We start from the raw sequence: 15332 nt of genomic DNA on the forward strand, positions 1-15332 counted from the left end.
AGTGGTACATTTTGTAATTCTTTCACCACTGGAGACAGGATGAAAGTTTTCTCTTTATGCTATTTGTAAAAGTTCTATTGAAAATGGGGTTTGGGCAATGTCAGTTGACTTTCTGGAAGATGTTGGTGTACAGCAAAGTCTGATTACAAGATCAGGATCTTTCACAATGGCCACTGCCAGAATTATCCGCCCTGCGCAGATAATTCCAGCCACTGTAGGGGGTTGCCTTTGGCAGGTGCGGGATATTCCCTGTGTACGCTACCATCAGTCAGAATGGAGAGAAATGCTCACAGATGCCCTGTGAAAATAATGGATGTCCTCATCACTCTCCATGAATCTAGCAGCACTATGTGTGTCCCAAGCATGCCTGCCTCATGGCTGACATCCTCTCCCTCAAGGATATTCTTGGCCTCATACCCATCGACATTGTCCTCACTGGAGGAAACATGTTGCTCCTCCATCTCCTCCTCTGGCAGTTCCTCCCCCCATTGCAGGGTACAGCAGGTGACCACAATGCATGACACCCTCTGTGGATTGTACTGCAGGGTTCATCGGACTGGTCCAGACATCAGAACCTCACCCTCAGCATCCAGTGGTCTGCTTCATCAATGTACAAGTTGCAGCACGAGCCTTACTGTACCTTGTCTCAGCTGCTCTCTACAAAGGGAGCCCTTGTCCCTGAGGAGCCAATCCTGAGGGCCTTGCCCTCAAACTGATCTATGCAGACACTTGTCAAGATTAGGAGCACTCTGCTCAGGCAGTGTGCCATTGTCAACTCTCAAAGAGAACTATGTTTTTTCTGGTTGGCCAATGGTGCAGGCACACCATGGCAGTTAGTGAATCAAGGGGAAAGCTCTGAGCAGCATTCAGTGGCACTTGCATGGGCGTAACTGCATGACTAGGTAGACTCCAGGCATGTCGATCGAGGTACAACTGAATGGTCTCAGCTGCAATGAGGTAAAGAATGGGACATGTCTTCCCACTCCCCTTACCCCCTTGTCAACATCCCACCTCTCAAAGCTCCCCCTTCCCTCAAATTTGAGTAGAACCATAAATCCATGAAGTATGCCCATCCACCCACCACACTGCCCCACACTTCCCTTCCAAGAAGCCCGTGACCAGGCAGCAGAACGCAGCCTCAGGAATGGTGCTATTCACATTTGATAATTTCCCCCAAGTTAACCCCCTGATTTCCCCCAACAAGGTGTACGATTCTGTGTATGGCTCTGACAATAAGATGCAAACTAGGGGGGTGGAGGGATGATTATGGCAGGATTTCATGCTGATGAAAAAGGTGACTTTGATCTTCTGGTGATATTTTCCGGTCTAGTCATTCAACCCATCCAACACTAATGGGAGTATAAAATTCCAGCCATTGCACCAAAAACATTTTTAACCAAAAAGCAAATTAACTTTTAAATTAAAAACTGTGATATAACCCTCTTAAATTTTCAAGAAGGTTCAAAATACTAATCTTTTTAATAACATTATTTTAAAAGGCCAAAAAGTGATCTTGTCATAGAAACCTACTGCACTCAGGAGGGACAATTTGGCCCATTCTCTGTTTTCTTGAAATTTTCTCCCTTTCAAGTACTGTATTCCCTTTGGAAAGTTCTGTTGCATCTGCTTCCACTGCTCTTTCAGGTGGAGCTTTCCAAATCATAGTAACCTGCTGCATTAAACAAATATCCCTCATCTCACCCGATTCTTGATGGGCAAGCTCTATAGGAAGCTCTTAAAATATTATTTTGAACGTCAAGCTTGCAGAATGCAATAATGATACACAATACCCTCAGCATTTACAATTTGCAGAATTCATCACCTTGTTTTACTTGAAAGGCTTTGTCCTTTTAACATAAAGTCAATAAATGAGATTAAAATAGTAGCCTAGGTTTACTTTTTCTGGACAACTGTTCCAACTATTGCAAGCCCATAATTTGCAAATGAATCACAGCCAGGTTTAAATCTCTAGACCCAGATGATGACAGGTTTTATTAAGTGCAGTTGGATGTGTGAAAACCTCAGTTTTTCAAATTGCAACCTTAAAGCAACGGACTGGATTGAAATTGGGTACCTACACCAAAAAGATGTTGTTCCAAAGCCTTAGGGGGATTCCTTTCTAAAGGAAACATTGCACATTAATGGGTCAGTGGGTTAGCACCCCATTCGTTTAACTTGGTGACCAGGATCTAAGAATGAGGCTGAATTTAATTCAGACTGATTTGATGAAACTGCTTTCTTTTTGCAGATTCTTCAGATCTTAAGTTAAGGTAATCTTATTTCACTTTCTCATAAATGCAAGACCACAACACAGAACAGGGTCCAACTGAATGGAGAATTAAACTGGAAACTTCTTTTAGCGTTGCCAGTTCCCCACAGGGAGGGAAAGACAGACAACGGTCCAGTTTGATTTGGTCACTGTCTGGACTACCTGTCTCACCATCATCACCCAAACAGCGTGTCATGGTTAAAAACAGAGCACTGGTTTCAAGTAAGCTTTTGGACCAGGAGTGGTCCAGCATTTGTTAAGACCCAGAGTAGATTAAAAAAAAAGTTTCAACATCTTTTTTTATTCCCATCAACCAAAAAGAATGATAATTGATCTGTTGATACCAAACTGAAATGTCAAAATAAAAGCATGGAAAATTTTAATTATTGAAAATGAAACTTGTTCCTACCTTTATTTAGGTCCATGGAAACATTGTACACAGCTATGGGCCTTGAAAGGCGTGGGCCATGCAATGTCCGCCTGGTTGGTACATTAGAGGATAGCACTGATGAACTGTCTGACTGACCCACGCTGGCATCTGGGACTGTCCTGAATATCTGAAATTAACAAAGAGTAGACTTGGTTCAAAGGCCACAACAAAATTACCATCAAACCATTTTTATCATGGATAATGGACATCGCTGACAAGGCCAATACTTGCTGCCTATCCTTAATTGTCCTTGAACAGAGTGGCTTGCTCAGCCATTGCAGTGGGCAGTTACAAGTCAACCATGTTGCTGGGGATTTAAAGTCACATGTAGGCTAGGCCAGGTAAGGATGGCAGATTTCTTTCCCTAAAGGATACTGGTGAATGAGCTGGGTTTTTATAACAAATCAATGATAGGTTTTACGGTCATCATTATGATACTAGCTATTCAATTCCAGATTTTATTAATTGAATATAAATTCCACCAGCTGCATGGGGAGATTTGAACCGATGGATCCAGAACATCAGACTAGGCACCTGGATTATTAGCTCAGTGACATTACTACTGTGCCACCATCTCCCCCAAAATGCATCAAATCTTAGATACCATAAAAAATATTTAGTGAGCCTGGAAATAAGTCATGTTTCATCTTCTTTATATTGATCTGAGAGATGTTGCGAAACAAATCATGCAAGTTTCCATTTTTATGGGGACGGATTTTATCAGGATGGTAATAGCCTCACCTGCGTGTCGCAAAGCCAGGGGCAATCCTGCAACTGCGTTGGAGGAGCATGGCTGGATTTCAGGCCTATCCTACAGTAAATGAGCTGCTACTGAGGGGGTTGCCTTTAAGGGTTTAGAACATAAGAACATAAGAAATAGAAGCAGGAGTAGGCCATCTAGCCCTTCGAGCCTGCCCCGCCATTCAGCCCACCTCTAACAGCCATATTGAAAGCAAAGTACTGGGATGTTGGAAACCTGAAATAAAAGTAAAATTCTATAAATCTGACCATTTGAAGCATTGGCAGTTCTTCAGTCTCAGCAGTGCCATCAGGAGTGGTGGTCACTGCTGGGACTGCACCTAGCCAGGAGACACAGTGATGTATGGAAGCCTCGCAGTAAGTGGCACAACTGATCTTTGGGCAGAAAAGCCACTCTCCACCCTCCCCACCTGCTGACAAAATATCTTGGTGGTGTAAAGGCGATGGGTCTCAGCCTTCCATCTCAAACTTTCAGCTTCCCTCCACCCCCTTCCCATTTCTTCAGGCCCATACAATTCAGACAATAATATGCAGCACTGTTAGGGGGAGGCAACTACCTAGTAAGTATTACCACTAGACTATTAATCCAGAAAATCAGCTAATGTTCCGGGGACCTGAAATTTGATTTTGATAAAAGAAATCTAGAATTAAGAATCTACTGATAAGGAAACCATTGTTGATTGTCAGAAAAACCCATCTGGTTCACTAATGTCCTTTAAGGAAGGAAATCTGCTGCCCTTACTTGATCTGGCCTACACGCAACTTGAGAGCCACAGCAATGTGGTTAACTCTCAACTGCCCTCAGCCAACAAGTGCCGGCCAACCAGCAACGCTCAAGTCCCACCAATGAATAAAAAAAAAGTGAATTTGTGTGAAATATCCTTGAAGAGCAAAAATGGATTGGATTGGATTGGATAAATCTTAAAATGGTGCCTTATTATTAAACAGTCCTCCTGCTTGTATATCTGAATGATGTTCTATCAGCTTGCAATTACATTGCTACACACATTCAATTCTGTTATTTAAGCTATCACATTATTAAGGACATGTTGATTTCACTGATTCACATTAATAAAGTTAAAGTTACAAATCAACTCAAATATTATGATTTAGTGAATTTATCTACATGAAAATTAAAAGAAAATCTGCTAAAAAAATGTGATGGATAGATTGCTTTTACACTGATCAGTTGGTTTCTTCATTCTTGTGATCTCAATTCTCTGCACAAAACAATGTTACTAATGCACAGACAATATGAGGTTTATGAGACTAATGATCATAATGTTGCTGAGCTGATGATATGCACCTTCCACTAACTAGAAGTACACAGTGTACGTGTTTGGGTTTCTGAGATTCTTCTTAACACATCCCCCTGAAGAGCTAGAGTGGATAATAAAAGGGAATTAATGTCATTTAGAATTGATAAGAGTCTTATATAATGTGAGACACCATTTAAACACAAAGACAATTCATTGAAACTTGTTACAATGAAGATTCGCTTCCTGATATCATTCAATCAGATATGTATTGCAGAACAATTTGAGAGATTGTTCTATTGAAAATGCTAAAACGGCAGGCACCGAAAGAAGTTGAAGGATGCTTGCTTGCAAAGCTTTAAGAGAAGTGTCTAACAAGGATATAAAAATACTGCCATCATTATATAGCAGGTATGTCAAGCAGCAAGTAGTCCATGGACAAAAATATGACAGTTTCCAGGAGCAAAGCCTTGTGGACCCAACTAGTAATATAAAGCTATTTTAAAGTTAATATCTTCTAATGAAACAAGAATGATCAGTAATCTCATTGTAAAAGATTCACGGGGAGAGAAGTGGTAACAGAATTGAATTTCATGGTCTGAAAGTCATGGTTAGTGCATGTGGAAGTGAATGTGAAACCTACTTCTGCCCAAGACCACTAAGTTAAAGCGATATTACACTGAATGGCCAATTAAGACCCAGCCAGCGTGTAATGTGTCTGCCAGAGGGGTCACACTGAGGGGGGTGGGAACATGTTGTGCACCAGGTTGAATGACGACCTGGTGTGGGGGCCTTTACAAACAGGGGAGACAGCTTCCTAAATGCTGTCAGGGATTGTGGGGGAAGCTGAGGGAGTTTAATTCCAACAACTGCAGACAGTTTTATGAATAGTAATGGCATCAGCACCAAGACATCATGGAAAGCAGCTTGTGTTAGCTAAGTGATCCCCTGGTTCACCGATGACTGCCTGGGTGTCTTGGTTAGAAGGTCAGTGCCAGCTGGTATATTCTAATACCCAGGGACAGTAAGAGAAGGCCACCCCACCTGACCAAACAGACCTGGTCAATGGACACAATGGGGTTTGCTGCAAAAGATTCAGTGATTTTCTGCAGGCCACAAGTCCATGCACTGCACATTTTTCAATGCAAAAATCTAGGGAGCAGCTTTTCTCTTGTTCATTCCCCAAGTCATTGCCTTGATGAATCTGAATCAATCTGTCTGGTTTGATTTTAAGCAAAAGTTAATTGCTCCCTGATACCTCCTCCATGATAACGTTTACCATTTAGAGTCCACATGTCAATTAGCACTCTCTTCTCATGCAGTATAAATTGTTGTTCCCTTTGAGATTTAGTATTCTTGCAAATTGTCCGATGAGCCCAAGCCAAACAGATTTGAGAGCACTGGCTTTTTTCAACAATACTATAGTAATGATTTTAATAAAGCAACCAAAAGTAGTGTATCCAAGATTACTGACAATACAAAACTCAGTGGGAATGCAAGCTGTGAAGAGGACACAGAATCCGCAAAGAGATATAGACAAGTTAACTGAGCAGGAAACCAGGCAGCAGGTGGAATCTTTTAAAAAATTAATTGGTGGGACACTGGCATCACTGGCTGGCCAGCCAGCATTTATTGCCCATCCCTAGTTGCCCTCGAGAAGATGCTGATGAGCTGCCTTCTTGAATTGCTGCAATCATGTTACGTGGGTTGACCCACAATGCTGTCAGGGAGGGAATTCCAGAATTTTGACCCAGCGACTTGAAGGAACGACGATATAATTCCAAGTCAAGATGGTGAGTGGCTTGGAGGGGAGCTTGCAGATGGTGGTGTTCCCATGTATCTGCTGCCCTTGTCCTTCTAGATGGAAGTGGTCATAGAAGGTGCTGTTTAAGCATCTTCGGTGAATTGTTGCAACGCATCTTGTAGATAATACACACTGCTACTATTGAGCGTCAGTAGTGGAGGGAATGGATGATTGTAAATGTGGTGCCAATCAAGCAGACTGCTTTGTCCTGGGTGAAGTCAAGCTTTGAGTGTTGTTGGAGCTGCATCCATCCAGGCAAGTAGGGAATATCCCATCACGCACCTGACTTGTGCCTTGGAGATGGTGGATAGGCTTTGAGGAGTCAGGTGGTGAGTTACTCACCACAGTATTCCTAGCCTCTGACCTGCTCTTGTAGCCACTGTGTTTATGTGGTGAGTCCAGTTGAGTTTCTGGTCAATGGTAACCCCAAGGATGTTGACAGTGGGGGATTCAGCGATGGTAACACAACTGAATGTCAAGGGGCGGAATATAATGTGGGGAAGTGTTATGTTATTCAAAACCAAAATACTGCTGATGTTAAGAATCTGAAATAAAAACAGAAAATGCTGAACATACTCAGAACTGTTGAAAGGTTATTAGCCTGAAATGTTAACTCTGTTTCTCTCTTCACAATTGCTACCCGACCTTTCATATGAGGCTTTCACTTGGGTAGTAAAAATAGAAAAGTATGTAACTTCTAAAAGTTGATGTCTCAGCATATTCTTACAAGGAACACAGAAGGTTAGTGTGCAGGTAAAGCAAGTATTTAGAAAAATAAATGACATGTTTGCCTTTATTGCAAGAGGGTTGGAGTACAAGTATAACAAGGTCTTGCATTAATTTATAGGGCCTTTATTCAGTCTATACTTGGAATATTTTGCAAAGTTTTGGTTTTCTTATCTAAGGAAGGATATACTTGCATTGAACGTCACTGGATTGGTTTCTTGATTGAGGGGGTTATCCTATGATGAGGCTGAGCGAGTTGGGCCCATACCCTCTGGGTATGAAACTGAAAAGATTCTAATGGGAATGGCAGGGTTGACACAGGGAATTGTTTCTACTGGCTGGGGAGTCTAGAACACAAGGACATAGTCTCAGGATAAAGGTGTCGATCATTTAGGACTGAGATAAGTAGAGACTTTTTCAGGACCTTTGGAATTCTCTACCCCAGACCAGTATGGGTGTTCTGAGAATATTCAAGGCTGAAACAAGCAAATATTGGGTTTCTCAGCAAAACAACAGATATGGGGAGTGAACGGGAAAATGCAGTTAAGGCAGATCAGCCATGATCATATTGAATGGTGGAGCAGGCTCAAGTAGCTGTACGCTTTACTCCTGCTCCTAATATGTTTAAGCCAATCATCTCACTGCAGTGCTGCATTTTATGAGAGGGAGGCATCTGCTGGCAAAATGGTGAAAATACAACAACCAGTTTGGAACAGCTTGATACATCACAAACTGGTCACTCAGCTCTGGCCATTAAGGGTCCAACACCAAGCAGCAGCTTTGCTCTTTTATTGTCAGTCATCACTGTACCTGTTTCTTATACAACATATAAATAAGAGTGACTGCAGGAATTGCAAATATGTTACAAATGTGTGTGCATGCAAAAATCTCTAATATCAATGCAAGTCTGCTTTGTTCATATCTGAAATTCCTTTAACTTAAACATGCTCAGCAAGAAAACACCACTGTAACCTAACAGTAATTTTGTTTTCCAAAGCAGATACAGTTCCTGATGGGGCAAACATTGTGAAAAATAGCCAGTTACGAATACTCATTACAAAATGTTCAGTACAAAACAATAACTGAAACTAGGATAAATTTCCAGAGGCATAACATTCCTCGCTCTTGGTAAGAACTTCAACTTGCTCTTTTATCATCTCCAATTGTGGGAGAAATATCCAAGATTTCAAACAGGTGAGGAAAATCTTTGGAAAGGGCCCCAATACCACACAATCCTGCCTGACCTGGCTGTGGAGAATTTTTAGCAGGAATACCAACAATGCTTCTCGGCCTTTTGGCTAAGATCAAGCCCGAGATGGGGTGCAATGCCTCACCTTCTCAGGTTGGATTTGGTTTGTCCCTATTATGGGAACCCTGAATTGGAGTCAACTGGATTCTGAATCTGGTTTTTAGAAGCAGCAAGAAATGGATTTGTGTTTGCTGGGTCCACTCTGAGCATTGGTTTTGCAACTTAAGGATGGAGCAAAAATTAAAAACCTACAACCAGAATCAAGCCTACTCAGTAGGTAAACATAGAAAATAGGATTACGCTATTAGGCCCCTTGAGCCTGCTCTGTCTCAAAAAAAAGGCCGATTCTCCATTCTCCCACTCTCTTTCCCCATAACCACTGACACCTTTAAATGTCTAGAAATCTATCTATTTCTTTCTTGAACACATTGAAGTGTGGGAGGCACGGTGACACAGTGGTCGGCACTGCTGCCTCACAGCACCAGGGATCCAGGTTCGATTCCCAGCTTGGGTCACTGTCTGTGTGGTGTTTGCACGTTCTCCCTGTGTCTGTGAAGGTTTCCTTCGGGTGCTCTGGATTCCCCCCACAGTCTGAAAGACATGCTGGTTAGGTGCACTGACCTGAACAGGCGCAAGACTTGTGGTGACTAGGGGAGTTTCACAGTAACTTAATTTTGGTGTTAATGTAAGCCTTACTTGTGACCAATAAATAAACTTTACCTTCAGTGACTTGGCCCTGTGGTAGAGAATTCCACAGGTTCACCATCCCTGTAGTGAAGAAGTGTCTCCTTATCTCAGTCCTAAATGGCCAACCTCATATCCTGAGATTGTGACCCCTTGGTCTAAACCCCATAGTCGGGTAACATCATCCCTGTATCCAGCCTCTCCAGCCCTGTCAGAATTTTATACTTTATATAAAGTTTCTTTTGTTAAATCTCAAAGTTTAGTTGAATGAAGTAGACACTTTGACTCATGATTTGATTTGATTTATTGTCACATGTACTGGGATATAGTGTAAAGGATTTTTCTTATTAGCTATACAGGCAAAACATACTGCTCATAGAAACCCTACAGTACAGAAAGAGGCCATTCGGCCCAACAAGTCTGCACCGACCACAATCCCACCCAGCCTCTACTCCCATATTCCTACATATGTACCCCCTAATCCCTCTAACCTACACATCTCAGGACACTAAGGGGCAATTTTAGCATGACCAATCAACCTAACCTGCACATCTTTGGACTGTGGGAGGAAACTGAAGCATCCAGAGGAAACCCACGCAGACACGAGGAGAACGCGCAAACTCCACACAGACAGTGACCCAAGCCGGGAATCGAACCCAGGTCCCTGGAGCTGTGAAGCAGCAGTGGTAACCACTGTGCTGCCGTGTTGTCCACTCATGAAGTACATAGGGAGAAAAGGAAATGGATAGGATGCAGAATATAATGTTGTAATTACAGGTAGAGTGAGGAGAAAGATCAGTTCATAATATGTAATAAGTCCATGCAAAAGTCTGACGGCATCAGGGAAGAAGCTGTTCTTGAGTCAGTTGGTACGTGTTCTCAGACTTTTGTATCCTTTTCCTGACAAAAGATGGAAGAGAGATTGTCCGTGTGCGTGGGGTCCTTAATTATGCTGGCTGCTTTTCGGAGGCAGCGGGAGATGTAGACAGCCGATTAATGGCAGGCCAGTGGGGGAACCAACCGTATCAGTTGACAGCAAGCCTGCAGTCGCCAGTTTTCAAGGGCAGTCATCTGGCTGCACAAGGAGAAGGCAATAAATGGCAGCTGTGGCCAAGACAGAGTGTATGAATTTCTCAACAACCCACAAAGATGTCAGTAACATTGAGTCAACCAATCTGACTGAAACACTGCCTCTATCTCACGAAGGATTCCAGTCTTCAGCTGCAATGATCTTGCCTTGGAATTCTCCCCAAAAGTTACTCCAGTTTGGATGGCGTCACTGACAATCCACCTTGCAGGGCCTCAATCTCATCTCCTGAGACTCTTCCCCTCTGGATTCTCAAATATGTTCTCGAGCACCAGTTCATAAGCACAACTTCAGATCTTCAGCCATGTCAAGCAGAACAGTGGTGCTCCAAATGGGGACCTTTACCCCAACAGGCCGCAGCATGGAATCACCAGCCTTTGGCTGCCTTCCTGAATCATTATGGTTTTTCCTGAGCCCTTTTCAATCAAATCTGTTGTCTGCAGCCCTTTTCTCATTTGGATCTTTTTTCTCTGTTTTTCTCTTTTTAACCTAACTGCAACCTCTTCTTGTACCCTCCCTGGAGTCTTCTACTGGGACAAGTCCCTGTCCCCTGTCTGGGGCTCTTCCTCAAAAGAGCACTCTGTTCCCAGTGACCTGGCTGGTGTTTTCCCACTCTTTCTCTTCTTGGGCGCTGGGCCCCAAGAATGGAAAAATGCCAATCTGCATATTTTGCAAAAGTTCCAAGGCCCATCAGGAATTGAATTTTCCAATCTTCACTTTCAACATCAAGTTTGACTTTCATAACAACAGACACTCAGGGAAGACCAACATATGCATAAAGACATGGGGTAGTGCCATGCTAGAGTACCACGAATAATCATTAGCATGGAATGAAGGGCCAAACATCGACAAACTTACGCAGCAGTCCACCTAGAGAAGCCTGCTGAAAGTGGTGCAATCTTACAAATATTGCAGATGCAGGAAATTTGAGTCTGTGCATTGTTGCCAAGGAGAGGCCATGAAGTCAAGAAGTGAAGATGAATGGTGGTGTGCCCTTCCTCGCACTGATAACACAGCGACCCAGAACGCCCAACTGCACAGAACCATTTACTAATGCAGGAACTCCAAGCAAAGCAACAAATTCTCCATCCACACAGACCAAAGAATCTCATTAGATGCACATATACCCTTAGCACTGCAGACTACTCTCACTGTCTCCCAGGCCCGAAAAGAAGCAGTCCCTCCAGGAAGCATGGAAAATGTATAGGTCTGAAGGCGAGAGTGAAACAACACAATCTCAAAGCTTCCCTCCCCAGTTTAATCAAACAAGTGTCCATTCTCTGGAAAACAAGCTAGACCAACTTAAAGCCAGACTCACATTTCAAAGAGGACTGAGAGATTGCTGTGTCCTCAGTTTCATGGAGGCATGGCTCACTCCTGCTTCACTAGACTGTGCCCTACAACCAGAATGCTTCTCAATCCACTAAATGGACCGCACTGTGGCTCAGGCAAGGCTAGGAGTGGTGGAGTCTTCTTCCTAATCAACACCTTGTGGTGCCTAGATGTAACAACACTGAATTTCTGCTCCCCAGACCTTGAAATACTTGACGCTAAAATACCATGCCTACTACCTTCTAGGGGAGTTCAACTCTGTTATCCTGACAGCAGTTTACATCCTACCCCAAGCAGACGTGAAGACAGCGCTGGACAAAACATACACCACCACAAGTGATGTGTGTTCAAGGTTGAGATGAAACATCCCAAGACCTTGTTCATCATAGCCAGGGACTTCAATCAGGCCAAGCTCAAGAGCGTCCAACTAAGATACCACAAAACATTTCCTGTTCCATCACAGACCCAAACGTGCTTGATCACTGCTACACAAATATCAAACATGTCTACCATGCTATCATCTGCCCATATTTTGGCAAATCAGACCACAAGGTTGTGCTCCTGCTCCCAGATTACAAGCAAAAACTGAAAAGGGAGAATCCATTAAAGAAAGTAGTGCAATGATGGTCTGAGGAATCAGATTATCTCCTCTGGAATTGCTTCGAATCAGTAGACTGGTCAATATTTGAAAACTCTGCAACCAGCCTGGACGAGTACTGGCTTCATTAGTCAGTATGTAGAAGACTGTGTGCCAAAGAAGCAAATCCATGTGTTTCCAACCTTAAACCATGGATGAACAAGGATATCTGTTGTTTGCTGAGGTCCAGATCAGAGGCATTCAAGTCAGGCAACCCGGATCTATATAAGAAAGCCAGATGTGATCTACGGAGATTCATCAAAGATGCTAAAAGAAGGTAGAAGACAAGTTGATCTTTCTCTACCATCTAACTATGACTGTAACACTACATTCTGCATTCTCTCATTTCCTTCTCTATGTATATGAATTGCAAACCTTGCCATAGTCAACGGGAGTCCGTGTGGATAGCCTGAGACTCTAGGTTGGTCTGGTACCTCTGGATATCCTTGTTCATCCATGGTTTAGGGTTGGAAACACATGGATTTGCTTCTTTGGCACACAGTCTTCTACATACTGACTAATGAAGCCAGTACTCATCCAGGCTGGTTGCAGTGTTTATATACTTTGTCTGTATAGCATGCAACAAACAAAACTTTTCACTGTATATCACTGTGAATGTAATAATAATAGATCAAAACAAATCAAATCAGCTTGCATTGCAAATTTTGAAATTGTGTTCTGTACATTTAGCTCTAGGCCATTAACGTATATTAGGATGAGCAGTGATTCTAACACTGACCACTGGGGAATTCTGTTATAAAATTCCCTTCAGTCTAAAAAACATCCGTTAACATTACGCTGTTTCCTGCTCATCAATCAATTTCCTATCCATGGAAATTGACGGATTTCCATCAATCTGCCTCTTTTATTCCATAAGCTCTAACATTGCTCACAAGTCTGTTATGCAGCACTTATTAATTGTCTTCAGGAAGTTCATGTACACCACATCAAATGCATTAGCTTCATCAACCCCTTCTGTTACCTCATCAAAAGCTCCAGCAAGTTGGTTAAACACAATTTGCCTGTAATAAATCCATGTTGGCTTTCTTTAATTAACCTGCATTTCCTTATGTGACTGTCACTATTGTCCTGAATTATAATTTCTAGAAGCTTCCCACCATGTTGTTAAAACTGGCTGACCTGTAGTTGCTGCATTTATCTTTACACCTTTTTTATGAACAGTAGCAATTCTCTAGTCCTCTGAAACTACCTGAGTCTAAGGATGACCGAAAAATTAGTTACTTCACTGCAGTTTCCATTCTCATATCCCTCAGTATCCTTGGATGCATAGCATCTGGTCTTCCTGCTTATCAACTTATAAGTGCTGACAGCCTAGTCAACCTTCTCATCAATCTTAAACTTTTTGGCATCTGAATCACCTCTTCACCACAAACTGTTCTTACCCTAAGCTTACTTTTACAATACCATCCATTATTTTACATCGGTCTCTCCTGGATGTCACATTTTGAGACTGAAAAATCTTATCAAGTAATTTCCCTCTCTTTGGAATACCAGGATATAACCCGACAATGGGTGTGTCCCAGTCTGGCACATGACAGCTTCCCCATGAATTTGAGTACTGAACTCAGATGATTCAGTAAAATAGTTTGGGATATTACTTGCTTTGTTTGTCACCCCTTGCATTGTTAGATATGTTGAAGAATGAGTCCAAAAACAGAGTTCACTTTCAACATCTCCCCTCTTCCCCACCCCTGACCAGTTTATGTCCAGCTCAGGAATACATATGCCTTATGGTTTTATTTCCAATATATGCAGCATCTTTACAATTATCTGTGGAATCTGGTATCAATCAGCCTAATTGAAACCCTTTTTTATTGGTTACCTCTTTGGAGGCTTCAATCTTTCCCCTGACTTTGATTTGGTGCTGTGAAACTAACTACCTGGCATTAAGCCTATGGTTAAACATGATAGAAACTGGTTTGTTACCAGCAACTGACGTACTCAATAGAAGTGGTAGAATTCCACTTTCAAAATTCTGTGATTTTTATTTAAAATTACAGTATTGTTGAGATTTCAAAGTTTTCTGCATTTTCTGTGACAGCCATAAATCATTGGCCTAGAACTTCCGATTTCCAGGTGGCGATGCCCAAGAGGTAATTCCCAGGATGCTCTGAGGTGCCCCTCAGAAATCCCTGTGCGAGAACTACCCCTCTTTGCCGGGGAAATTTGGACTTCCAATAGGTAATTCTGCAGTGTCTGGAACTTTCTAAAATTCTGAAGTTGAAGACTTTGGATGAATCTGACTCATTTACCAGAGCAGTTACCTAGGAAAAGTTAGAAGGGTTAGAACCAATTCTAACTCCTGGGTGACTATACTACTGACCATCCCCACAAAATCTCCCCATTGGAATATCCCCCACAACCCCCATCCCCAATAACAAGCCCCAGATTGCCCATCCACTTCTCCTGACACTGGAAATCGCTATTGTTCAGGAGCAAACAGACTGCGCCAAACCTTTTGAAAATCTTCTGTTCAACTTTTAGAAAGCTGAACAAGATTGTAACTGTACTTAAATGAGAAATGCTACTTTTCTCAGCCAGTATTTGCTTGTGCTTCATTCATGACCCACCTCTGCAGTGGGATTCGTTCAACTTCACTGACCCTGAATCCATCATTATAAAATTTGCATTGCATGTCACAGACAAAGGGGATGAACCTTTGGATGAATGACAAACTCCACCACCATGAAACCACCCCCTCAACCCATCTTGTTCCATCACCCACCTGCCACCCTACTCCTTCACTCACTTAGGTACTTCCCTCTCTCCATGGGTTCTCAAAATGGCTTTGGGGCCTTTACACCTACTGGAATATGACAGCTAATGCTGTAGAAAGAGGCTCTGCTTGGCCTCCCCCTGACAATCCTGCCCAATGAGACAGAACAACTATGCTCCATATTTCTGAGGCGGCCCAGTTTAAAACTCCAGGTGAGAAATGTGGAGTTTTGGGGCAAGGTAAATAAATAGGACCGCAGATGATGGCAATTCAATGGTGTTTGCCACTCATCAGAAGATTCATCCCCTTTGTCCATGACGTGCAATGCAAATTTTATAATGATAGATTCAGGGTCAGTGAAG

The 15332-nt window shown here is 42.5% G+C and overlaps 1 protein-coding gene across 3 annotated transcripts in view; it reads right to left on the reverse strand.

Moving 5' to 3' along the window:
• arhgap10 (Rho GTPase activating protein 10) overlaps positions 1-15332 on the reverse strand; it is a 188594-nt gene that overhangs the window by 22592 nt on the left and 150670 nt on the right. For all 3 annotated transcript variants that reach the window (XM_080193094.1, XM_080193101.1, XM_080193105.1), the window contains one exon: positions 2679-2826. In XM_080193094.1, coding sequence (XP_080049220.1) covers positions 2679-2826 — 148 coding nt within the window. The remainder of the gene's footprint in view (positions 1-2678; positions 2827-15332) is intronic.

Source organism: Carcharhinus amblyrhynchos, chromosome 1 (genome assembly GCF_965287045.1).
Source record: "Carcharhinus amblyrhynchos chromosome 1, sCarAmb.v2.hapA, whole genome shotgun sequence".
Classification (NCBI taxonomy): Eukaryota; Metazoa; Chordata; class Chondrichthyes; order Carcharhiniformes; family Carcharhinidae; genus Carcharhinus; species Carcharhinus amblyrhynchos.